Source organism: Lepisma saccharinum, chromosome 11, assembly GCF_977018435.1.
Source record: "Lepisma saccharinum chromosome 11, izLepSacc3.1, whole genome shotgun sequence".
Taxonomy (NCBI): domain Eukaryota; kingdom Metazoa; phylum Arthropoda; class Insecta; order Zygentoma; family Lepismatidae; genus Lepisma; species Lepisma saccharinum.
This window is the reverse complement of record NC_139239.1, coordinates 67,005,154-67,032,742: the sequence shown is the minus strand read 5'-3', so window position 1 is coordinate 67,032,742 and position 27,589 is coordinate 67,005,154. Positions and strand designations below refer to the sequence as shown.

The window sequence follows — 27,589 nt, the reverse complement described above, 5'->3', positions numbered from 1 at the left end:
ATATTCTGGTAATTTTTAAAAATATTTTGATGCATATAATTACTGTTGAATACTTATGTATTAATGTTTTGAACAATTTTTAATTGTGCCAGTTTTCAGGCATTTTCATACTTGTGAAGATGAATAAGCAGAACATACCTTCAGTAGTAAAATGCTAAAAATTTGCCCACATTTCAACCCTTGGCAACCAGGGTCTTTCTCAGTATCAGACTCTTAGAACATGAGGGTCAAGAGAGGAGAAAGAGGTGGTCAGTCTATTTAGTACCTCTCACCTTTTCCCTTTTATTATTCATGTTATATCCCGATAAAGATTCTGGTGTCCAATGATCAAAACATTGATGCATCATTGCATAATTATTGGTTACTAATAGATATACATTATCAAATTTCTTTTCATTGGGTGATACATAGGATTGTTCCAATACTGATGTATTGGTATTGGAAAGTATAGATTAGAATTGAATCACTGATATTGGTCTATAGTTTTCCAGAGAGTGGGTGTTTCGTAGAACCTGACTTTCCTTAGATTGTGTATCCACCACTCAATGCGAAAAGATTTAAAAGGGACATTGCAAAATATGATCTTTACGGGGATGTCATTGATTCAAATACTATGCACTGTGATGTGAACTTCTCCCCCAGACATGCCTCACACTTAGAGGCATTTCGTCTGTTTTCTTATAGCTGGAAAAGAGGAAATTGGTTAAATTAATTTCTTCATAACTTTTCACGGGTTAAGGTTAGGTTAAACATGTACAGTTGCACATTCTTTGTGTCACTAATTCAAGCATTGCTTGCGACTCCATTCCATTTTAAAATTTTGGATTGAATTCAAGGTATGTGGTCAGTTGACTGATACTCACACATGCGCAAAGATAATTGTCTCTAGGTTTAATACAGGGCCTCCTCGATGGTGCTGTGGTAGCCTCGTCTCCTTGTAATCAAGGGATCCCGGGTTCGAAACACGGTGGAGGCACATGCCACAGTGGTTCGGATTCCACTTTAAACCGTAGGTCCAGTCCAGATTAGCCTTACTGTGCATAAAGTGGACTTAAAACACCAACTCAACTCAACTCTAGGTTTAATACATTCTTATGTTGAATTTGGACCTATGCAACCTACTTACCCATTATACTTTGTAATTATTATTAGTAATTAAAGCATTTTTTGCAGACACCGTGAACACCCAAACTGGCAATGTATCAGCTGACATTGGTGAATAAATTGTAACCAAAATTCTCCGATACCAATACATCATCACTGGTGTTAGATCATCCTTAAGCAAAAAATGGCTTCTGCCAATTTTAATAAATGTAGAGAAATTATATTTTTATATCATTGCATGCACTCCTAATTTTTTGAGGCATTTATTTGTTATAATTATCTTGTTTTCTTTCATTACAGCTTCTAGTTTTGAAATATGTACAAAATAAGGATGTGTTTATGAGGTATCATAAGGCACATTTGACGAGACGCTTAATTCTAGACACATCAGCTGACTCAGAAAAAGAGGAGAACATGGTTGAGTGGTATGTAGTTACAAGTGAATAAAATATTAATTTCAGTATAATATATAATGAATTCTGTTTTCACAAAAAGTTAGCAATATGAATATAAAGTTGAGTAAATGTATTTTCGAAGATATACTTTAATAACATGTGCTAGATTGCCATATTTATTATATCTCCAGTAAATAATTAAGACAAAAAACACTTTTTAAAGGATTCATGAGCAAGAAAGCTGCTGTTGAAGTTGTAAATTCTGTAACTAGTTACCAAGAACAGGGAATATTAGTCATCTCAAGCATATCTCATTGAGAACAAGAAACTTTAAGAAAAGAGTACATAGTGAAGACATCACCCCTTTTTCTTCCTGGTTGCGAGTTTCATATTTCTAAGTGTTTTTTTTTTTCTCCTGAGTACAAGATTTTGAGTGTTCTTGTTGAAAGTCCACATAACCACTATTGTGCATTACAAAATAATATCAGAAAAATCTTGCTTTAAGTTGGTTTTTTATTCATGTAGTGACTTTTCGTTCTAATGTCCATTTTTTTCCACTACGAAGTGGATGTAAACAAAAGCACGTGTTCTAGAGAAAGCCAGTGCAGCCCTATTGGTGGATTCTGGCAGTAGTCCCTCCGCAGACCTTTTGCACCCTGATAGATAGTCCATTCAATGCCGTCTTGAAACTAGAGTAATACAGCATTGTATGCTGTTCAAAGCATTTACTAGCCTTATCCTTGCTTATGAATTCATAATCATTCTTTAGTAAAGCACCTACGGTGACATTCACTCATTCAAATTAACGAAATTCCCGCTACTTGTCCGTCACTCTGTGTTGTGCAGTGTTGCAAATTCGCAATATTAAGTAAAGTCTATAATCTTGAAGCACTGGACTAGACAGAATCAGAAAACATGATTTAGACTGACAGTGCCTGACATGGGAATCTCTAGATTACACACGTGTTGATGTATATACCACAAACACGCGCACACTACTTTCAACTTCATGCGTTTTATCTAGAATGGTAAAACCAACACACTGCAAAAGATTGTAGGGAAACCTTTGAGAAAGCCAAAGTGGTTGATGCAAATACAACCAGTGATGCTTAAAATCGTACGGAATGTTACTTTAGCATTTATTAAATTATCCACCTACGCTTCCTTTCCTTTACTTCCCACATAAAACATGCTCAGATTTCAGGAACCTGAATTCCCCCAGCTTGTCAAAGAAAAATGCCAGATGCATACACTGGCAACAGCTTCCAAGAAGGAATTTGTAGAGGGCGGGGACACAAGCTTTTGGCGTTACAGATGGGCAAACTGTGCCATTCAGTGTTGCTACCCGACCTTTATAGAAACATCGTTACAATTCGGTAATATTCCAAAGATGTTATCGTATCTAATTGCTATATAGCCAATTTCGCAACTACAAAGTTTCATTAATGTTCCAACAGGGGTGTACGTAATAAGACCTTCACATTTCTTGTATCTAATTCGTAAGGGAAAAAATAACATAGTTGGAGACACTACTTCTCGTGGTCAAGAATCTTCCGAAACACTGTTACCCTCAAGCACACGGCTATTTATAGCTTTCCTCCCCTCAACCCTGCAAAACCTGCCCTCCTCTCCCTTGCCGTGTGGTGGTTCTCGAGATTTTGCGTAGTGTTTATAGGTTGTAAATATCATTGAATGTTGATGTGGCTTCAACAGCAAGTGTTACAAAACATCTACATATGAAACTTTGAACAAGTGGCGATACCAAAATTGCGGTGGATCCTGAGTATTGTGTTGAATCGTTAACTTCTGAACAGGTGTCTTAAAAACAAGCATTTATGCGGCCCGCGGGTGGCACATTTTAGCCGATTTTGGACTTGCTGCCGTTAGCAGGAAAGTGGATGTTCTTTATCTTCATGGATATGAGCTTGTCTACGCTGGTTAAATTATTGCATGATTCATTTGGTTTATTTTACTTCGCATTTCTGTCACACTTGGTTAATCGCGAGGATGAGTGATGATATGGTGACATTGATTAAATAACACTCACAAAGAACATCAATGCCCAGGCCAAGATTCAAACTCCGGACTCCTGGCGTCGTAGCGCACAGTGATAACCACTCCGCTACAACGGACAGCTGTGTGAATTCTTCTTACATGGTATATTACCACTGACGAGAACTGACATCGTTGGTAAGTTTTTACCTCTATTTTATTATATTTTCTTCATCTCTCGTATTTACAACAGTGTTCATTTTAAAAACTAATATTTGCACATTTTAAAAAGTCACTCTAGTTTCAAAACGTTGTGGAAAATACTGACACTGAAGCTAACACGTGCGCTGGGAGGGAGGGGCAAGTGCTGGCGAATAGAAAGTGGACACCGCGCGCATTAATACAAATTTCGGTAACTTATTGGCCACACCTACTTCGTTTTAAAGCTGGAAACAGAATAGTTACCCAGAACTTTTTCAAGCTTAAATTACAAAGATACATACACACTCGCTTTTACATAGCTAGCCAGAATGAAATGTTGCTTTGAAATTTAAAATCCTCTTGATTTGGAAAGTTTTAAAGTGTTTTAGTGTTGCTTATTTACTGAAGATGCAATAAATAAATTTAAACTTTTCAGCATTTATCAAATTTTCTAAAGTATTTTAAGGTGGTAGGCATTATGTAAATCCAACAAGCATGTTAACTCACACAGATTCTAAAGCAGTGAATATATTTTCTGCGTTGTGGTTTGCACCATCTTCAAGAGAAATTCTTCTTCTAAAATTCCTACGGCATAGTTAAGATTGCATCAGAAATAGATTTATTGTACCAGCAAGTGGTTGTTGCATATGGCAAATAATTCTGGTGACTAAAACTTTTCATTTCGCAATTTATCATTCCATGTTCCTTTTTCACAGTGCTTCGTCGCTTTTCTTCGAATAGATTTTGGTCCAAAGAGTCCTCATTGTTGGATGCGCAATTTAAAACCAAAGTGGACGACCGTGGATGCAACTTTGGGAACATTGAGAAAGTAATCTTTGCTTTTTTCAGTTTGCTAATTTAAAGCCACTGTACTTTCTTTACATGCTCCAATGCCTGAAGTGCCAGGTTAAAATCCTGGCCAGGGCATGGACTTTTCATTGTGTTTGTCTCATCGTCCATTCATTATTCATTGTCATCGTTGGGATTAACCCAAGAGGTAGAAAAGTGATGTAAAATAACTATAGCTCACTTTGAAGAGAAACTAGGCAGAGTCGAAACCACTTTGACCCAACATCAATACTAATGGTGATACTTGGAAATTGAAAGTAGTTCAAAATATGAATAAATTATAAATATATTTTCCAATTGGAACTGTACCATATCAATGTATTGAAATTTTGCCATAATATATTCACAATTTTGTATTAGGTAATTATCACAAGTCCATTTCTCCTCGCAACCCTGTTGCCAAAGATAATGAAAATTATGTACCTTGCATAACATCGAAGGTTGTGAACACAGCATTTTTGCAAAGCTTGCGAGATTCTCAAACTCTAAAAGAGGGTCTGTAAGTGTAAGTGGTTAAATTCCACTTTCTGACCCTTTTGGATACTGATGCCATGGTATGATTTTTGTTCTAAAAATTGCCCTTAGTTACGTGAGCGGTGTGTAAAGATTTACATGTGGAGAAGATTTAAAGAAGGCAAAATAATGACCAAGTCTAATAGAAATGTGATTGCTTTGAGTCCCTGCTTCCAAACAAACAAGTGCTATCACAAGGCTCTGCTGTCTGGACCCACAACCATTGTAATCTGTGGGGCTTGTTTTATGTCATGTACCTGTGTGTGATTGTCTTTCATCAACTTCATCTTATCACTTTTCATTTTGGTCTGTGAGATTAGACAAAAGTGGCAGAAGAGTGAAGTAAAATAAAACAGATGAAACATATTGTGTAGCAGTGTCATGAATGAGTTTCTTTTATTATACGAGGGCTATCCAGAAAGTAACTCACATTTTGAAATAAAAAGAAGACTGAAAGTAGACATTTTCTATTATATACATTTTGAAGCGACACTTTTACACTACTTTTTGACATAGTCGCCGTACAAGTTTAAGCACTTATCATAGCGATGAACAAGCTTACAAAGACCATTGTCATAAAAAGTTGGCACCTGTGACTTCAACCATTTCTGCACACCAGCCTGAAGGTCTGTGTCGTCATCGAAGCGCTGCGTTGCTAGCCAGGTCTTCATGTGGGGAAACAAGTGGTAGTCCCTTGGTGTGTGATCCGGACTATATGCCGGATGGTTGAAAACCTCACAATGAAAGGCCTGTAAAGGTTCTTGCGTCCGGTTGGCTGGGTGCGGGTGAGCATTGTCATGAAACTGTGATTTTCACAAATCTTGTCATTGATTTTTGCGACCAGTTCATCTGTCACAATGCTCGGTCGCCCACTTTGGTCTTCATCGTGAACGTTTGTGCACCCATCTTTAAACATGAGGCACCAATGCCTCACTCCACTTTCACTCATCACATCTTTCCCATAAACTTCACACAGTTGTTGATGAATGTCAAGCGGTTTAGTGTCTTTCGCCAACAAAATTCATATGACTGACCTTACTTCACAACTGGCGGGGTTTTCAATTGGAGCACTCATGTTAATGTATTATGAACAGAGCAGAAGTGACACAAACTTCACACGTCCACAGCTGGATGCGCACTGAATGGGCGAAAGTTCCTGCACAAAATAGCGGCACTCGCCCCGCTCCTAGCAGCATCCTGTCGAAACGTAACTTTCTGGATAGTCCTCGTACGTTACAGCATCTACGAAGCAAAATTAAGATATGTAAAGGTTAGATGATGAAGAATACATTGACAGTTGACTCATTTTTATAGATGAAGATTAAAGAAAATGTCCACTTTATACTCAGATAGGAACTGACCCACAGTTTATATAGTGATCCTGTGCAGTGTACCTCAACTGGAGATCAACCCTGGCACCCCTTGATTACAAGGTGACAGCATTCCCTATCTGCCATTAGGGAGGCCCAAAAGATTAAAAAAAAAAAAAACACAAGAATGTCACATATTTTTAAAGTTCCTCACAATAGCTTAGTGGATAACACTGTAGCCCTGTAATCTAGGAGTCCAGGTTCGATTCAAGAAATGCATGGGGAGAGTTTAGAGAATTTTGTTTCAGAAGTTATTTACTAATCTGTTAAATAGGAAATGCACTTCGAAACTTAAGGAAAATATGGAAGCTCAATCAGGAGAACCAGCTGTGCCATTGCTCTACCAACTGAGACACCGAGACAGCCCTGATTTTGCATGATTTTTCACTTTCCGCTGTTTTACCTGTGTGGAATTGTTCGTCAGTGATACTGCAATAATATTTGTTGCCTTTCAAACATGGGTGATGTCAACGGTGGCTAGTCACTGACAAAGACTATTACATACAGGTAAAACAGCAGAAAGTGAAAAAGGCAAGGCTGGCTTTGTAGCTCAGTTGGTAGAGTTATAGGATGGTTGGTTTGAATCCTAGTTGAGCCTGCATTTTTCGACTTAAAGTTGCACACAGTACATCTCCCATGTTTGCCAGATCATTAGGTAATATGCAGCTCCATGCTTGAAGATTCTAGGCACTGTTAACATCATCAGTGTTTCAAAGGTAACAGATCTCATTTCAGTGTTAGAGATGCATGTAAACTAGCAGAAGTAAATCAGGCTGCCTCGGTAGCTCAGTTCATAGAACAATAGGATGGTACTCTATGGACCCAGGTTCAAGTTCTGGAGAGCCTCCATTTCTTGCTCAAATTTGCTTAAGTAATGAAAGTCCCAATATAAAATTGCAAATAATGGATATAAAACAGATTGAGTTAACATTTACCTCCTTAAGAAATCTACAAGGTTCTCACCGACATGGAAACCCTTTTTGTGAACTGGCCACTTTGTAGATGATATTCTGCATAAAAATGTTTTTATAGTGTATTTTTTGTTTATTTTGAACTGTATTGAATAAAATTTATTCTCTTGAATAGCAAATGCAATTTAACACTTAAACCATGGTTATTAGCACATCAAAGCACCATAGAATGGTCTGGAAATTCATTTTCAAATTGCCTGGAAACCTTGCAGATAGTCAGGAAATTTGTTTTGCCACAATGAGTGGAAACCTTGATGTATCGGGCAACTGCATAGGGTTCTAGCTTAGAAAAGGAAAGGGTGAATTTAAATATTTAATTTACAAAAACATGGTTTAAGACTTATGCCTTAATATTCATGAAAATCATAACAATGTGGCAGAATTTTCACCCAATTACAGGTTATTAATGGCAGTTTGACCAATGAACCAATATGCCTATATCAGCTGATACTAGTTGAGTATCAGTTAAACGGTCTTATTCTTCCTGTCAAGTATTGTGAAATACAGTGCAACCTCGATTTTACATTTTACTGCATTATTCATTCAATTTTCATATTCCCAATAGAACAAAATGCTGCAAAATTTTCCCAGATTTTACATTTTCCCACATTCCATGTCCTTTCACTGGGCCTCCCCGATGGCGCGGTGGTAGTGCCACCTTGGTTTCTCACCTTGTAATCAAGGGGTCCCAGGTTTGATACCTGGTGGAGGCACATAGTGGTTTGGGCCCACTTTAAACTGTAGGTCCAGTCCTGATTAGCCTTACTGTACTCAAAGTGGACTTAAAACTCCAACTCAATCAATCAATCAATGTTCTTTCACCTTGTCTCCTGAGTAACATAAAATCGTCAATTTCTAACTGCAACGAACAAATCAACAGCAATGCTTCACACTAATGTGAAATCACCCTAACACTTAAGGTAAAATTAAATGTTATAGAATTGGGAGAGTCCAAACAATTTTCCATGGTGCTGTGTATTCATTGCTATTTTCTTATCCCATTCTCTCTGTCTCTCTTTTTGTAACCTATATGAATCTAGTTTATCTTGCAGTTCATGGTTCTTACAAGCACACAATATAAATAATTCTACAAAGCAAGCAATACATACATCCAAGAAAAACTTTATAAATCTTGGAAAATGAATCTTGTTCTTTTTTATTTCAGGCTGAGAGAAGTTGGAATGCCAGCAGACTATGTAAATAAACTTGCCAGGATGTTCCAAGACATCAAAGTAAGCGAGGATCTGAACCAGCAATTCAAGGAACAATATAGGAATAATAGAGGGAGTATAGCAGGTATGTTGCTTCTTTAACTTGACATTTTTCAAAATTTGCAAACACTGGACATGAAATTAGATCCCACTAGCATAGTCCCAGAATCCGCAACTACTACACTCCAAAGAAGTGTTCCACAAGCAAAATCCTTCCACCATTATAGTCTGAATCTGCAGCGTAGGTGGAGTTGGAAGGATGACATGGAGGTTGCGACATGTACGGCATTCAACATTGTAGAGTCAACTTCTATTCACTAACACGATGTGGTTTTACTTGACAATACAAGGCTTATTTAATATTAACGGGAAATATGTTGTAACAAATATTTACTACAAGCACCAAAAGAACTACAGTACTATGTTTCAACATAGTCTCCCCTAGTTCAATGCACCTTGATAAGGGCATTGATTCCACAGGAAAGAAAATATTTTGGATGCATGCACACTCATGCACCGCTGACTGGACTTCGTCGTCATTCTGGAACCTTGATCCACTTAGTGCATCTTTCAGTGGGCCAAAGGTGTGGAAATTGGAAGGTGCAAGATCGGGTGAATATGGAGGGTGTGGTAAGCACTCAGACTTTAGGTCCTCAATGGTAGAGAATGTGACACTGGCAGTGTGTGGTCTTGCATTGTCATGTAGCAAGAGCACACCAGTGTATACCAGACCATGTTGTCTCTGCAGAATGGCAGGTTTCAGTTTTTCGTGCAAAAGGTTGGAGCAGGTGGTACTGTTTACATTATGACCTCTGAGCATGTAATGTTCAGAAATTGGCCCCTTGTGGTCCCAAAATAAAGTTAACATGACTTGAGCAATGTTGCTTTTCGTGACTGCAGTGACAGTGACCTGGACGTGGAGAATCATTCAACACTGGTTATGGCCTTTTTGACGTTCTCAGTCCACTCATACACTTGCGATTGACTCATACAGTTGTCACCGTACTAAACTGTCATACGGGGATGAATTTATGCTGGTTTCATGCCTTCACTCAACAAAAATCTCACGACACTTCGCTGCTCCAGCTTGGAGCACTACTGTAAGGGTGCTGCCATCTCGTGTAACTGTATCCCAGCATCCCGTGTGAGAGGCAGGTGTGCGAGCCCACATCCAAGGGTCAGATCAGAACCTCAATTGTGTCTTCTTTGCAGTCTCTCGACCAGCCCTGATGATGACTCTGAGATGGAGTTGAATGCATGAGAAACTTTTAAAACATGTCATATTGTGCTGTTATGTCTTTTGTGTTGTTTTTAATAAGAATGTTGGCGGTACGTTACATAAGTTTTTTTTAATGTCATATCTGCCCGTAATTGTTGTTTTAATTATCCATTTGCCAAGGTACATTGTTGTCAGATACCCTGTTGCAATAAATACACTCTGGTGTTTCAAGCAAGATCAAGAATAACAGTAATTGTATTTTTATAATGGTGTATTTTCTGATCATACTTATAAATTTTCTTTTCTTTTTAACAGACTCTATAAATATTAAAATATTAAATGCTGGTGCATGGGCGAGAGGTAGTGAAAGGGTCACAGTATCTCTTCCGTTGGAGCTAGAAGACTACATCCCAGAGGTAGAAGATTTCTACAAAAAGAAACATAGTGGAAGAAAACTCCAGTGGTATCACCATATGTCCAATGGTACAGTAAGTATTGCCCTTAGCTTTTTCATTTAGATCTTAATACTACTTAATTGTACAAGGGAGAGTCAAATTAAAGATCTTAATTTGTTTTTCCTTCTTCTTACTAGTAGATATCTGTATGTAGGATTGCGCAAGTGTGCTGCATTTTAGCACAGACCTATTGCTGATCTACATATATTCTCAATTTTGAGTCAGTGCCTGTGTACCTCAAGAAGAGTAAGTCTTTGGGGTCACTGTGCAGTCCACTTACGAGCCACTGTGAAGGCCTTTCCACACTTCTACCTGCAAACTTAGTCCATTGTTGAACTTTCTTCTCCATTAGTAGTAAACTAGTGTGGTAAGAAATATTGAATTTTCATTTGCCGAGAAATTTCTAAGTTTTAAGCTGACAGAGGACAAGAAACCACTCCTCTTCACTGGTGTAAGTGTGTGTAAGAAGCGCCATCTTTAAAGTAACAAAAATGGCATTTTGAAACTCACTTGATTAGTGTTGCAGCCTTGAGGTCGTTTTGCAAATAACAGTTGACACCTCATGTAGTCTGCGCTACAATTTTTATTGGACTTTTAAGGTTTTTCATTTGATTCTTGTAATAAATTAACTTCAATATAACGTTCAGACCTAAAACAAGTTCCAACAAAAGGTCTGTAAACGATTTTTGTTCCTACTTGTTGTACTGATCAACAGAAAAAAAAAGTCTACCAAAATCTGGCAACCGGAAGTGGGATATTTTCAAGATGGTCACCGGTAACCTTGAAAATCAGAGAAAGTCCTATAACTTGCTTATTTTTAAGCGTAGAACACTTAATTTTTAATCAATTTTACGGTTTTTATGGTCAAGGAATTCATTTCAACCAACAAATTTTGTCTATGGGGTCAATAAATGGAACCAACAGTGAAAATAAAGGTACAGTACCTGTTTGTAGGTCTAAGTAAGTACACAATATGAAGTTGTAAGTTTGTATTATCATCACACATTTTAACTATACTGCATACATATTTTTTTCTGTAAAATATCTATTTTACAAAGTACACTTTAAATTAGGTTATGAAAATGTGCAGCAATATGGGGGTAAAAAAGTCTTCATTGTCCATTAGTCCTCATCACTGTCCTCTACTTCATCTGACACCTGGTTGTCACAATGTGTAACTTGGCATGATCCACATACAAAACTGCATGGAAGTCCGTTTGTTCTGCAACTGCAATGGTTACCACTGTAATGTATAATTTTCAGTAGAGTGTCTGGTGCAACATTCATATCACACATTACTCGTACAAGTTCATCGCTATCAAGTTGTCAACCCCAATTCGCTAGCCGTACTCATCCATGTCGTACACTCTTAGAGAATGGAATTTGTTGGAAGACTCAGTTGGAGGAAGATGTTCTGGATGAACAAACAATTTGGCTATGACGGCTTTCTTCGTAAGTGTTTTGTAACGCAAAGCTGCCAAAGAACTTGTACTGTTGCTACCAAAAATAACAAGCATCGCTTGACTGCCAAGACGTACAATATCAGCAGGGTTCTGACCTGGTGAAGTGAATGCAGTCGCACAGGAATGAAGGACACGATCACCTTTTAAAAGTTTTTCTAATACCGATTTTTTACTAACACCATAAATATGGGAGGTGGAATCACATCCTGTGAATGCATGAATAAATAACAACTGTGCACATAACTCACTGCCAAGAATAGACTTCAAGTTATTGGTGTGATAAACTTTTGGAGTGTCTCATGACTGATTATCCAATGGAAAATACAGTGGTTTGCCTTTAGCTTCGGCATAATATAGGATAAGAATTAACTAGTCAGTATCATTCGCAATGAGCATGGTGGAACAATATTGCCATGCAGGACTTGAATGGACTTGGTTACACCATAAGTGAGTAACACAGGGATTGCAGTGCCTCAAGAATTGAAAGAGATACTCTAGACATTTCAAAAATATTTGCAAAGGTATAACCATGTTCTCCTTTCTTGGCTGATCCCTCATTGAGAAATATCATCAGTGGTATTGTGGCGAAGGAAGACACCAATGTGTATAAGTACGAGTCAGTGGGAAGGAGCTTGTGCACAGTATGATTGGACAAAATGTATTTTCCTTCACTTTTAAGAGGATTGACAAAATAAAGACCCTAATGGCCGCGTGCACCAACACCGATTATTTCGAAGTTCAGATGAACGAGATCAATTGTAATCCACTCTAAATGAACTTGGTTTAAAGATTTGCATTGCACCAACGAAAAACGACGTTCAGGAGATTCCGTTCAACTGATCCGAGATTAATTTGTAAGGCTATACCTGATTGGTTGTCTAAAACAAATGACAATCAAGAACCCAATAGAGTAATGTGATGTGTTAAAGTATCAACATGTAGGAGAAGAAAATATTTCGGCCTGCAAACTTCTATGAATTTTAGAGATGTACTAATCAACCTTCTCAATATGTACAAGGATGTAGTGGAGTGTAAAAAAATAATAATAATAAAAAAAGAACTGACGGTACAACACAAAAGAAAAGGAGAGAGCATGGAACCTTCTTCTACAGGACTTTAATGCCATACCAAATGCATTCGATTTTGAGAGAACAGCGTATGCTGAACCTCGCGCGCTAAATAAAGATATGTTCTTATTATTTCTATTATTACTGTACTGTGGTAATAATTTGAATTTTTCATTTCTTAATTCTTATGTATTTATATTGTCGTGTCGTGTAAACTGGTGTAAATAGCCAGTAACATGTATTTTCGTAAATTTATACAATCATATTTCCAACACCATGAAGCAATATCGTAAACATTGCTGTGTTATAATTTACCTTGCACGTAATATATGACATTTATATATGTGTTGTGTTCTGGGATAGAAAGTACAGTATTTATAAACATTACGACTTTGCACCACAGAACCACAAATTATTATTATTATTTTGGCAGTTTTTAGTTTACATAGTTCTCGAATTATCAGCATTGTACATCCAACATCTCTAACGTTTGCACGCCCTCGATATCACTTTCCGCTCTTTTTATATTAAAAGACAACTGCCTGCAGTCGAAGCGTCAGTATCGTGAACCAGGATCTGACACCAAAACGGTCGCGAATGGCCGATCAGAAGATAATCTCGTTTTGATGTTCCTAGATCGCGATCAAGTGTTGAACCGTCTTCGTGCAATGGAATTTTCCAGTGATCCTTTCCCGATCCGAGATTAAAATTTGATCTCCGTTCGTGCACACGGCCATAAGTAGTTCATCGGCAGTCACAGTCGCGCAGGGCAAAAGCATTGATCCTGGCTTGCTCTTACAACGATTTCTTTTAGTCTCTAAGACAGGTCAACTAGATCTAGAGGAGGTGATGAAGTATGAGCTTACTGCATACCCAACATCACTGTTTGAGGACATGCACATTCTGAGAAAGGCAAATAAACCACAGTTAGCCCATGCCATTGATGAGCATTAATCAAACCTCAATTGATGCTGTTCTGTGTACGGAAAGATATGTTATTGACGGAGGCTACTTGATTCGCAAGCTGAAGTTAAAAAAGGGAGATACCTGTCGTAAAATAGCCAGAGAAATGCAGACTTTACAATTCAACACTATGGGAATGCAACTGTTGTGTTTGATGGGTATAACACAGGTCCTTCAATAGAGGATAATACACATAAGAGAAGGCAACGAAACATCCATCATCCAATAGTTCATTTCACCGGTGATACTGAATTCGAAGGGAAGCAGAAAGAATTCCTTTCACTGGGATGTAATAAACAACAACTAATCACATTAATCAGTGAGGAAATGATTATGAGAGGCTGTAAGGTTTTTCAAGCGGAAGGTGACACTGACGTGGACATTACAAAGGCTGCAGTTAATAGTGCGAAGGAATGTTCCACCACACTCATTGGGAATGATACTGACCAGTTAATTCTTCTCCTATATTATGCCGAAGCTAATGGCAAACCACTGTATTTTCGATTGGATAATCAGTCGTGAGACACTCCAAAAGTGTATCACACCAATAACTTGAAGTCTATTCTTGGCAGTGAGTTATTTGCACAGTTGTTATTTATTCATCCATTCACAGGATGTGATATGGTGTTAGTAAAAAATCGGTATTAGAAAAACTTTTAAAAGGTGATCGTGTCCTTCATTCCTGTGCGACTGCATTCACTTCACCAGGTCAGAACCCTGCTGATATTGTACATCTTGGCAGTCAAGCAATGCTTGTTATTTTTGGTAGCAACAGTACAAGTTCTTTGGCAGCTTTGCGTTACAAAACACTTACGAAGAGAGTCGTCATAGCCAAATTGTTTGTTCATCCAGAACATCTTCCTCCAACTGAGTCTTCCAACAAATTCCATTCTCTAAGAGTGTAGGACATGGATGAGTACGGCTAGCGAATTGGGGTTGACAACTTGATAGCGATGAACTTGTACGAGTAATGTGTGATATGAATGTTGCACCAGACACTCTACTGAAAATTATACATTACAGTGGTAACCATTGCAGTTGCAGAACAAACGGACTTCCATGCAGTTTTGTATGTGGATCATGCCAAGTTACACATTGTGACAACCAGGTGTCAGATGAAGTAGAGGACAGTGATGAAGACTAATGGACAATGAAGACTTTTTTACCCCCATATTGCTGCACATTTTCATAACCTAATTTAAAGTGTACTTTCTAAAATAGGATATTTTACAGAAAAAAATATGTATGCAGTATAGTTAAAATGTGTGATGATAATACAAACTTACAACTTCATATTGTGTACTTACTTAGACCTACAAACAGGTACTGTACCTTTATTTTTCACTGTCGGTTCCATTTATTGACCCCATAGACAAAATTTGTTGGTTGAAATGAATTCCTTGACCATAAAAACCGTAAAATTGATTAAAAATTAAGTGTTCTACGCTTAAAAATAAGCAAGTTATAGGACTTTCTCTGATTTTCAAGGTTACCGGTGACCATCTTGAAAATATCCCACTTCCGGTTGCCAGATTTTGGTAGACTTTTTTTTCTGTTGATCAGTACAACAAGTAGGAACAAAAATCGTTTACAGACTTTTTTTTTTGTGCTAAATTGACCCGTCTACTATGCAAAGTAAGGCCTACATTTTATACCACGTCTGTGCGAAATTATGTTGCCTAATTTATAACTGGGGCTGCAATTGCCAGTTTTTCCTAAAACTGGTGTGCGCTTCTCGTTTTGTGAAATTTCTTGCATTTTAATCATTGGTGAACAAACTGTTTCCTCCACATATCACCTACATTTCAGCATTAACTTGAATTTTAATAGTATAAACACATATTTGAGGTGTGTGCGATATAGCATCATGATTGGCCCATACAATTATGAAGGAGCATCTCAGAAAATCTCAGTAAATTTGCTGTTTTATTGCCTCACTGGTTGACAACTTTACTAACAAAAGTACTGATGTGACCTTATCAGCTGATACAACCAGCTTCCATGGCAGTGTGCTTAGCATACTTATTCCTTCATCAATTCATCATTCATCCCTATCATCGTGATTATCCTAGATGGTTAGAAAACCAATGTGAAATAACCAAAAATGCATTAGCTGATATAGTAGCAATTTGTCCCATCCCTAAAAAATTATAATGTTAGATAATTACATCTTTTGAAAATCACTACCAATCGTCAGATTTTAATATACTTTTTTTCTAATTTCCAGATAACTTTCTTAAATGACGTAGGTAGGTATGATGTTGATGTGACAACATTTCAAATGGCTGTGCTGTTTGCGTGGAATCAACGAGCTCTTGACAAAATCTCCTACGAAAATTTGCGATTAGCAACAGAACTGCCAGATCCTGAACTGCGGAGGACACTTTGGGTAAGTCGAATTAATTTTCTTGCACATAATTATAATTCTTCTTACTGGGCATAATGCTTGTTGCACTTGCTCCTCATGTCCATCATTGAATGTAATAAGCACATGAATAGCAGAACTATAGAGCGACCACAAGGAAAGGAATTTTCGATCAAAATCCTTCATACACCTTCCCTTCCATGGGTTCAACTCTGACCATAAGGAAGCATGCTCCACTCTGCCCCTCCCCTCCATGCAGGGGTACGATACACAGGAGTCACTGGTCTGCGCAACTTCTTTTGCCTGTGGTTCCACTATGCAGTATGAAGTTGATTGTAAATCGGCTGTTTTGATATCTTATTCGAGACAGTTCCAGACAAAAATCACACATTATTAGAGCCACATATTTAATAAAGCATCAAGATTTTGGTACAAAGACTAGACACATTTTGGTATCAAAAGCAGTATAAAAAATGGCATATCGATGTTAAAATGGTGAATAAAACCCAAAATTTGATTTTAAAACTATTCTTATGACACAAAGAAACCTTTCCTTTCTAATAGTACATTGTATGTAGTTATCATAGTAATAAGTTTATTCCTGTGTAAAGGAGTCCATTTTTGCTTCTCAAATGTTTACAACAGAACTAATCAATTTTCCATGTTTTGTGTAACTCAGGATAATTCAGACTTTAGAAAGTGTCGTGTTTAAGAGTTTATTTCGCATTTTGCAGTTCATTTCACATAATTTCGTGGTATGCCTCTACACATTATATGTTGACCCGTGCCCGAAGAGGAAATTCCTAAGTTGGAAGGGGAGGGGTGTTTGGTCTAGTTTGGGTATAGGTGGGGGATGCTTGTGACATGGCATCTGAAAAAAATTCACATGGTGCCTCAATTTTTAAATTCAGTTCTATTTTTTTAACATTTTTTTTAATATTTCAAGTTTGCTTATGGATATTTCCAGTACCTTTTTCCTTAATATGTGTTTTTTTTGTGTTTGTGTGTTTTCTCTTATGACATGTATCAATAAATCAGATTAATAAAAATGCCATCATAAATTTTTGCACTACTGCTAGCCATATTTTTAAATTTGAACTGATATGACAGAGTCATACATTAGAATGCATTGCATAGCTATTTAGGGTGTTACTGGTAGAGCCTTCTTTAGGAAGGCCACTCTGTGCAACAATTAATAACTTTTAATCCAATCTTCATTAATAAATGAAATGTTTTAAGATCCCATGTCACAGCTTATCTTAGGTGGATTTATGGCTTTCTTAGCCCATATTTGAAAAAAAGAAGAAAAAAAAAGCTGGCTCCCGGGACTGGGGATGTCATCCTTCCATGCCTACTTTGAGTACTTGTCTTGACACATCCGATGTGTAACTGGTCTAATACAAAGTTTACCGCCAACCTCCCTGGCCTTGTGGTTATCACAGTATGCTATGATGCCAAGGGTCCCAGGTTCGAATCCCAGCCTGGGCATTGTTGTTCTTTGTGAGTGTCCCTTCATCAGTTTCATCATATCATCACTCATCCTCATCAGCCAAAAGTGGCAGAAATGTAAAGCAAAATAAACCAAATTATAATTTAAAAGAACAAACAAAAAAAATAGAGTTTTCGAAATTCTACAATTGTATTTTGGTCCATTTTCTCTTCACGTGTTTACCAAGCTAATTGTACTAAATCTAAAATTTGGTTATGTTTAAAGTTACTTAGTGTATGAGGAGACTCTCCCACTCCCCTCTCCTTCACCTCTTTTTAACTATGTGTAGATTGAGTATTTATGTCCGTGCATTTACAATTAGCATCTTTAATAACTTAAGTTGTTTTAGGAAGAAGAAATGTGCACACTGTTTCATTGTTGAAGTATCGTTGGCTTAATGTACTATATTTGTACTGTTATTTCTAATCCACTGAAGTTCTTATTTGTACGTTTGTGTTTCTTGCAGTCTCTAGTAGCTTTTCCAAAATTAAAACGACAAGTTCTTATTTTTGAACCTGAAGTACAAAGTCCTAAAGAATTTGATGAGAATACCATGTTTTGGGTCAATCAGGAATTTGCGTTAGTGTGAGTATAATTCACTAGTCTGTTTTTTATATTGTAATTGTAATAATTGAATATTAGTTAGTGTTATGTACTTTTCATTTGCTGTGATTTGGACTACACTTTTGGAAGAACGTGTTTTGTAGAGAATTGAATGACAGAATCATGCTGTAAATTATTTTTTAAAGGTCCTCACAATAGCTTTGTGGCTAACACTTTTGCTGCGTAATCAACAGATCACGGGTTCAGTACCCAGTGAAGACACACTGGACAGTGGTTCATATACCACATTAAACAATAGATCCAGTCACAATGAGCATATAATGGAATTTGATATGATTTGAGGGGAGAAAATATGAGGAAAGTCAAATGCAAAACCTTAAAAGTACACTAAAAATTCCAAACAGCACTAGATTGTCATGGTTTGAAGAGTAGCTGAGAGATGACATGCTGGTACAGCAGTAGTGTAAAAATTGTTTCAGTTGCAACATGCACCAAGTAGGAACAGTTTTCTATTATGTTTCTTGAGTGGTGAAGGTATCAAACCCATTGAAATCATCAAAGAATGTAAGTGACGTATGGTGATGCATGTCTTGTCACTGCAGCAAATGTACACATCTACTATTAAGTCAAATGGCATTGCTTCTGTGACAGACTCTCCTCGACCAGGTCACGCATGTCGGTTAGTGATGCCAGAGGCCATTGCAGCAGTTGAAGCCATGGTGAAGGAAAATCTCACCATGTAACAGTGGATGAGATACGAGTTATGGATCAGGATGCCATATTGTCCATGATGTTCTGTTGTGCTGTTAAATAATTGATTGGTACAATATTATTTCATAGCCTTGTTAATATTTTGCCAGTTCTCTAGGACCTCCACATTGGCACTGTGGTAACACTGTAATCAAGGTATCCTGGTTCAATACTCTTGGATTCCATTTTAAACTGTAAGTCCAATCCTGATTAGTCTCAAAAACTTCATCAGTACTGCATCTGTTAATATTTTTATTACAATCAGACCTTAATTATTGGTGTTTTATTATTTTATGATAAATGTTAAAAAGGTCAAAGATCAATTACTTATGTGTAGAGCCTGGAAGTTCAGGCATTTATTTTCGTTAAAATAGGCAGGCAAAAAGGCATTTATAATGTGGAAAATAGGCACTAAAAATTAAAAAAAGGCAAAATAAACAAAAAAAAAGGCACATTTGGAAGTCGCTTACTTTTATCTATAATTTCTGGCAAAATGTTAAAATCTACATTGGGAAGAGCATTTCAATTTTCACCAAATTCACACACGTAACCATGTAACTTACCACTTAATGGCACACTAAATTTCGGCATGATGACAAATACACGATCGTTTCCCTCCAAAGTGCAGAACTAAACTAAAGATAGAGAACTTGATTTTGGAATGCATGCAAAGGCCCTTGGGCATTAGTGCTGTTTCTTGTCAATAACGTCCTGACACGGACGCTGGGCGTGATGACATAATTGTGCAGATGTTCTGCAACAGGTTTTCATCTGTCAATCATGCACAAGGAAATGTTAACCGAAAGCCAATATCCTAACTCAGCATGAAATACTTTTCTCTCACACTTTTCTCCTTCAGCAATGTTGAAACCTGCGTGAGTTCAATATTACATAAATAAAGCGAAAATTATTCACATAATAAACGGAAGAAAAATAAATGCCAACAACGTTTTTTGGGAGAAAAATAATTTATATACACACTTTTTTTTTAAAAAATGGTCCAATTTCATTGAAAAAGGCAAAAAAAGGCACTATAATTAAAAATAGGCAGTGGGGTCCCAAATAGGCAAAATAGACAAAATGAAAAGGCTTCTAAAACATTCGAAACAACATAAAAAACGTATATCCGGAAAAATTTTATCAATATATCCAGTAGATAAAAAGAGGCATTTTGCCAAACTTCCGGGCCCTACTTATGTGTGTGAGTACGAAATGTCGATCAAAACAATGTTTCAGAGGTCATGACTGCCTTCTTCTTCAGGTTCATACGTATTCCTAGACACCTGACATCATGTCAAAAAATTGTGTTAGTTGAGGATACAGGTAAAAGGTTTTGGTAAAAAATACTTATGGAAAAAAAAAACATTGTAGCTGTAACCTTCACACTATTAAAACTCGATCTAAAACCACACGTTTCCTATTCTAAAAACACTTAAAAGAAATGTCCTAAGCGGCTGTTAGAAGCCACCTGGCCAGTGCTTGGGAGAAGCGTTACCAGTCCAAGGTGAATTCAATTTCCGCCTCTGCGGCCCTCTTGACCTCGTGTGTAACATGAAAACCCATCTTGGCGTTATTATTTACAGCTTTATCCCATTTTTTGAAAAATGCAATCCATCTGTCTTCCAAATTGGCGTCGTCTCTGTTAAGTTATTCCAATTATCTGTGCATATACAGGCTGTTTCATAAACATTCCTATCCAATTTATTGTTCACTTTCCTGATAACTTCCCTTGTTGCGATCTTATTCCTACTAACTAATATGTGCTCTGATAGTCCTGTTTTGGGTATACCCTCCTTTATATCCTTGTCCTGTTCACCCCACCTGTCCCACGTATTCTTTCCTGCATTTGCATTCAATCTTATAAACTCTCTTTTGCCCTTCTGGGTTATCATGCCTATCCCCTCCCCTTTTTTTTATATCCTGTGAAATGCTTTTCGATGCTCCGAGGTGCTTTCATCCTGCATTTTACACCATATCCTCTCACTATTTTTTCAATTCTTTCGGAGACACCTTTCCGATAGGGGATTCCGACACAATGAGTTTCATTTCCACCCTTTTCTACTCCGGTTTCGTCTTTCATTTCCTCTTTAACGCTGTGGGAGCGTTCCCTCCTCATTATTTTCTTCGCTTTTTTGGCAACCTTTTCCATATCCAGTATTGTATACCCATTTCTTATACCCACCCTCTTTATCCATCTTCCTCTTTTTCTTTTACCTTTTCGTCATGACATAATCTTTCAGCTTGGATGAAAAAATTAAGTAAAACATTTGACTTTATCCTATTGGAGTGTTCGGATTCCTTGTGGAGGTACAAGTCGCCTGCCAACGGTTTATGAAAAAAAAACCATTACAATCCCTTTGTCAGTTTTGGTAAGGCACAGGTCCAAAAAGTTGATCCTCCCGTCAACTAGGTTTTCCCTGGTGAAGCCGATTCTGACATCTTGTTTTCCTAATTCGGTGAAAAACTTGTCCATTTCATATTCGTCCCCGATTATGAGGATATCGTCCACATACCTCCCATAATATTTCAACCCCTCCCCTACTCGTTCTAAAGTGTTTTTTTTCGATGTAGTGCATAAAGATATTGGCCACAAGGCCTGATATAGGGGTGCCCATGGCCAACCCTTATTTCTGTCGGAAGATCTTGTCATTTACATAAAAGTTATTATACCCTGTTAGTAGGAAAAACCATCTGACATACTCCCACGCCATCAAAATTTCAACGCCGTTATCTAACAACCATCTTTGGAACCAGTCCCCAGCTTTTTTAGGGGTACGCTGGGATACAGATTAATTACGTCAAAGCTGCTGATCGTGTCCGTTTCCCCAATAACTAATTTTTCAATAGACTCTTTTACCCTAATGGAGTTTTTAACACTGAATTGGGTGTCTACATTAATTTTCCCCATTCTCTTAATCAACTCTTTGGCTAAACTGTAGCCTGGGTGTTCGTACATGGGGATAGTGGGTCTAAGTGGTACCCCCTCTATATGTGTCTTTGGTATGCCGAATGCGGTGGGAATATTCCCTTCCTTAATGCCCTTAAGGAGTTTCTTTTTTTCCGCGCTACCCAGTGTAATGCTGGTTTCAATGCCTTTTTTGACCTCATTCTTAATCTTATTGGTAGGATTCCCTTTAATTTCTTCATAATCGTTATTCCTAAAACCATCCTCTAATTTACTATGATATTCTTCTTTTTCAATAATCACCATTTTTCTTTTCTTTATGCACATTATGACACACCAAGAGAGGTGACCTCGACAAACTGAATTACCCCCTATGATTACAGCAACCAATCTGAGATATGATCAATCCACTCACTATCTCATCCATGTATCCATATTTACACTCAAACAAAATCCTCCCTATTAACTCTTTACTCATGCAAATTTGGTCACCCGTGTCATACCCGAAATGCCAGAAAGCGCAAGTGGGTTAAGTTGAGCTGGAGAGGAATAGCAACCCTAAATGTAATCGAATTGAACCAAATGGCTTTTAAATTAGTTTGCAATATGTGTATACCAAGCAGGTCACTTCTGCTCAAACCGATAATTTTGCCAAATACTATCACCTGAATATACTATGCAAAATTGCCTTATTTCGACGTCACCCAAATATGTGGCTCGAACATGTTAAGAACGCATCCTTAACTGAATCATGACAATTTTAACACACCCTTGAACCATCCAATATGAAATTTCAATCAGAATCCAGACTAGTTACGAAATAGCATACAAGAAAGATAGCCTTCTGAAATAAATATAGTTAATAGCTCATTATATCTCAATAGCTGTCACTTATATCTTATTTGTATATCTGGCTGAAACAGAATTCTCATTTCAATGAATATGTTTATTGAATAAGATCTTTACATATTTGCCCTACAATATGTCTAGTTTATTTTTTACTTGTTAAAGCACAATGTGGTTTATTAGCACATGAACAGCTGATTCTCTTGACCTTGAGAAATCAACATAGCAATTAAACATGAGCGTACAATATGATGGACCTTGTTACAAATGTCAAGCTATATCATTAAGTGTTAATAGAACCGATATCACTCTTTGACTGTGAGAATATCCTTATATCTTAAAAGTCATCAATTGCGCAGAAAATCACGTGATATCCTTACTTTCTCTAGGTGAGACATGTGTGTTCATATATGGTCATGTATCAGCGTGAAAGATTAAGCTGCAATCATTCTCAAATTAATGATGACTTACAAGTGTGTGTCGCATATGCACATTCATGATTCAAGTTCAACTGTCTACAAAGTTTTAAACAAGTCGTGAGCTTGTTTATGCGACAATGCTGATTCTTATATTGATGACGTTATCCTCCATATGCAACGCACCATGAGAATCACAACGAACTATCCGAAATTATTTGGATCACACGATTCGTACGAAAGCATGCTATAAACGGTCAGTACAATCTAGGTAGATCTACCCTTTGTTCGACTACATGAACTCGTGCATGTATATATATATTGGAAACAACAGCTTACCTTTGAAGTCCCGGAAATGACAAGTCACCACACATGTGCGTAGTTATTTCCCTTCATGATTCCAACATCCAGACCACAGGTAACCGAATTCCACTTACTGCGAATGTTCCTCATTCGTTCATAAAGGTATATCATATTTCCTTTGTCGCCAAGCAGACGTGAGAATGCCAAAATCCAAGCATTCTTCTTTCACCCATATACTCGCTACACAGTACTACTCGACCACCATTTTTCACATCCCTTTTTTCCTCACCTCCTCTCTTTTTGTGCACAGCACGAATTTCCTAGTTAAACCAACCATTTTCATGGTTATACCATTGCGCATTAGCATACATATATATGTATTAAGGATCCTTTTGTAATAAACAGTTAACTAAACCTTCTTTTTTTATGCAAAGGATTCGGGTGTAACACACTGTAAGATCTATTTTGAAATGCCATCAATGCAATTTGCCCATGCGTGCACTCACGGCGACATCGAAATGACCCTGTGCATAAGGCAATAGCAAACTTTTGGTGGCAAATTTTTACAGACAAATTAACCACTAATGTAAATGACTCGTACCAAAGACTATAAGATTAAAAGGACTGTAACTTTATCGTTATCGCAACTTTTAAGCGAGACAAGAATCAAGAATTTACTGTTTAATCGAAATTCCCGTATGGCACCATCTAGCATCACTTACTAAAATTAAGGCGAGTAGAAGTATATTTTACAGCTGTTACATTCAGTTCCTCGTGAATTCTCGATTTACATGTAAGTAGAACTAATGGACGTGCACAGATTACTTGAAATTTTTTCGCAGCTGTACAAATGTAGCATGTTAAATGTGCCATATGACATTATCTGTCATAACATCACAATGTGTTATTTTATGATGCAAAGTAATGTATGGTTATTTTAAGTCTTTTTATTTTTATTTTTCATACAACTTTTCATCCTGGTTTCCCAGAACTTTCTGAAGCCAAGATCCTCGATAAGGGATCCAAAATTTGGGTCCTACTTCTGGAAGTGTAGAGTGAGTAGTCATGCAAGTTTGTGTGTTCTGTGTGAAGTTATCTTGGCTTCAGAAAGTTTTGGGAAACCAAGACAAAACATCGCATGAAAAATAAAATAAAAACCACTTAAAATAACCGTATCTACCTATAAAAAGTGGTTATGCGAACCTTTAAGGAGAACCTAAGTGTGATTTTATATTTTTGCAGAAAGAATGGCAAACTTCAAAAAAGAGGGAAGATCAACTTGATAGGGAGGTTACAGTTGTCTACTGAGAGAAGCAAGGAGGAAGACAATGAAAGTATAGTTCAGCTCAGGATATTACGGGTTCAGGTAAAGGCTTTTAATATTTTTCTCCTCTGAATATCAAGTTGTTCATTTGTACAATGAAATCGATCGGATATTTGTTTAGTACTTTTTACAGCATTCATCGGTAAATTTAGATAAAGGTGAGTCCCTTGAAGGTGCATAGGAGGGGAGTGGAGGTAATTCACACACCTGAACCATACAACACTTTCACGGAGTTTAATTATCGTAAAATTATGCAAATTTGCAGTTTCCAATTATTTTGCACCAATAACATGTGAATTTCTTTGTGAATATGCAAGAAGTATTTTAATATTCTGATGTAATTCTTGAATATTTTGAAGCAAGCTCTGATATATTGATGCTTATAATTGGAATGCAATACTTACACCCACAATATTTTGAACATCTTTTCATTGTTAAAATTTGCAACTTGAAAGTAAGAAGAAAGTTTGTCTTCACATGTAATGACTTGAAATCATTCTTTGCCTGACAGAAACAAGTGCTGCTGTATTAATAGTCTTCTGAGCCTAATCATCAAGACTGTATTGTTATCAGCCATTGCCAGTGGCATTAATATAAAAAAGTATCAATTTATATTTAGTTACCGATATGTGCAACACTTTCACAGAGTAATTATTTTGTAAATTGTGCATAATTCATAAATTTTATTTAATACTGCATCAACATTGTCTGGAAAAAGTGAATTTAATAAGTAAACCATAGTTATTTTAATATTCCAATTATCTCTTTACTAATTCTTTGAATACTTTAAATCAGAACTTGTAAATTGATGTGTTTTAATTGCAGTGGAATTCTTATATATTAGGGATGAGGCAGATTAATCGGTACTCTATTATTATTCCCTACCTTTTGAAAAGCAAATGTCTGCTTCTTTTGCATTGCAAAGGCTTGGTTCATGTGCTAACATCCATTTATTAAGGAGGTCAATGAATCATTTAGATTCTTGAAGAACCATTTGGAACCAAGCAGAAAAAACTTAAAACATGGAAAATGTTATAACATTTTGTGATTGAATGTATAATGTGGGAAGAAATAAAATTCGGGAACGCAAAATTGGAGTTCCACTGTATTTATAAACCTTCTGCACACAGCTTTTAATTGTTGCCATGTTCAAGCATTGTTGTTTGAATTGGTTGTTAATGATATTTAACATGTGCTATTATTGTACATTTTAAATTGTAGCTTAAACTCAGGAAAATAATGTTAGCTGTCATTCATTTGTACCTGATCATTTGAATTTTTTGTTTTACTGCATCTGTATATTCTCTAATTTCAGGAAGCAGTTATTAAAATTTTGAAAATGAGGAAAAAAATCACAAATGCTCAGCTTCAGACAGAACTTGTGGATATTTTAAAAAATATGTTTCTGCCTAGTAAAAAAATGATCAAGGAACAAATAGAATGGCTAATAGAACACAAGTACATGAAGAGAGATGAAGACGACATCAACACTTTTATTTATATGGCATGAGATTGCAGATATCACCACACAGTGGAACTGAGCAATACAGTGTTCATGGTGAACAAATTATTCCTCTGGATGTACTTTCCAGAAGCGGAGACAATTGTGTTGAAAGTGAGCATGAGGTACCATAACATTTATGCAGGAACATAAGTTGTCTATGAAAAAAACCTATGCATAATCAGAAAGAAGAAATAAATCTATGTATGCATTATATCAGTTATAATTTTATACCATGTGTATCTTGGCAACGGACCCAATTTGTACATTGTTATGTAGAGAATGTCGATATTCTCTTTCTTCCAAATGACAAGTTACTTTTCAATTCAATTTTTTCAATAATCCTCTTGCCTCCTCCCCATTTATTTTGTTCAAGAACAATGCTAACCATGATCTTTGTTGTCTTGAGATGGAGTAGGGATTTTTATGGTGTGCTTCTCTTAGTGTAATTTGTTTTGTATTTGTTATTTTTTCTGCTACAAAATTGGACACAACCTTCCTCTGCGATACAGCCAGCATTGCATATGTTGAGGTATGTCTTAGTACTTAACCTGTAAGTATTTACCTTAGACTGTCCACCTATATTGATTTTTCTTTTTTTGTGAAAGTGCAATAAAAAGTGCTGTTTCATTATTCATTACCTTTTCGTAGTTGACTGTAGTTAATTTTCACAAAGTCCTGGATCCACGAGAACCTATTAATACAGGGTGACCATCATTTCAGGTTGTATGGTATTGGTTCTTGATAAAACAAAGTCAGAACTCGCAAAGTTTATGTGGAAATTGTATAGTTACCAGAGCCACAATGATGATGCAGTTAAAAGTTTTCTGAAGTATTTCTGCAGGCTAGCGAGCATGTATTGAATGTGGCTTAGAGCAGTAGATACCACAAATATACTGTCTTTTGTTAAGGTAAATAGATTGTTATGTCAAACAATTTCTGCTAGAAGGCAAAGGAGTGCATGCACAATATGCAGAGACATTGACGAGCTTCAAGTAACTCCTCATGTTACAATATTTCCAACTCTTCCTTAGTGCTACAATCAAGGTAGAAAAGTAACGTATTTTAAGTCCAATTTATATTTTCTAAATCAGAATTTACCACATTTTGGCCATGCCATGTAAGGTATTGGGCTCGGACTACAGGACACATGCTGGTTTGAGTCTCTTTTGGGGAATCATAACAACAACTTTTCTCTATTTCGGCCAGTGTATGGAATTGGTGGTCACTCACCATCGTGAGGAAACTGGGGAGCTACCAATGAGTAACATAGCCCCGTCATGGAAACTTATAACAATGACTGTGGGGTCGTCCTGCTGACCATGTCACCCCGTAACTGGTTGGTTGATCGCT

The 27,589-nt window shown here is 36.9% G+C and overlaps 1 protein-coding gene across 2 annotated transcripts in view; it reads left to right on the top strand.

Annotated features, from left to right (window-relative positions):
- The window catches only part of Cul5 (cullin 5), a 47,000-nt gene extending 20,550 nt beyond the window's left edge, over positions 1 to 26,450 (top strand). For both annotated transcript variants that reach the window (XM_083131323.1, XM_083131322.1), the window contains exons 10-16: positions 1,405 to 1,529; positions 8,561 to 8,691; positions 10,141 to 10,313; positions 16,001 to 16,162; positions 18,094 to 18,212; positions 24,654 to 24,777; positions 26,051 to 26,450. In XM_083131323.1, coding sequence (XP_082987449.1) covers positions 1,405 to 1,529; positions 8,561 to 8,691; positions 10,141 to 10,313; positions 16,001 to 16,162; positions 18,094 to 18,212; positions 24,654 to 24,777; positions 26,051 to 26,245 — 1,029 coding nt within the window. In that variant the 3' untranslated portion in view covers positions 26,246 to 26,450. The remainder of the gene's footprint in view (positions 1 to 1,404; positions 1,530 to 8,560; positions 8,692 to 10,140; positions 10,314 to 16,000; positions 16,163 to 18,093; positions 18,213 to 24,653; positions 24,778 to 26,050) is intronic.
- Positions 26,451 to 27,589: the final 1,139 nt, after the last annotated feature.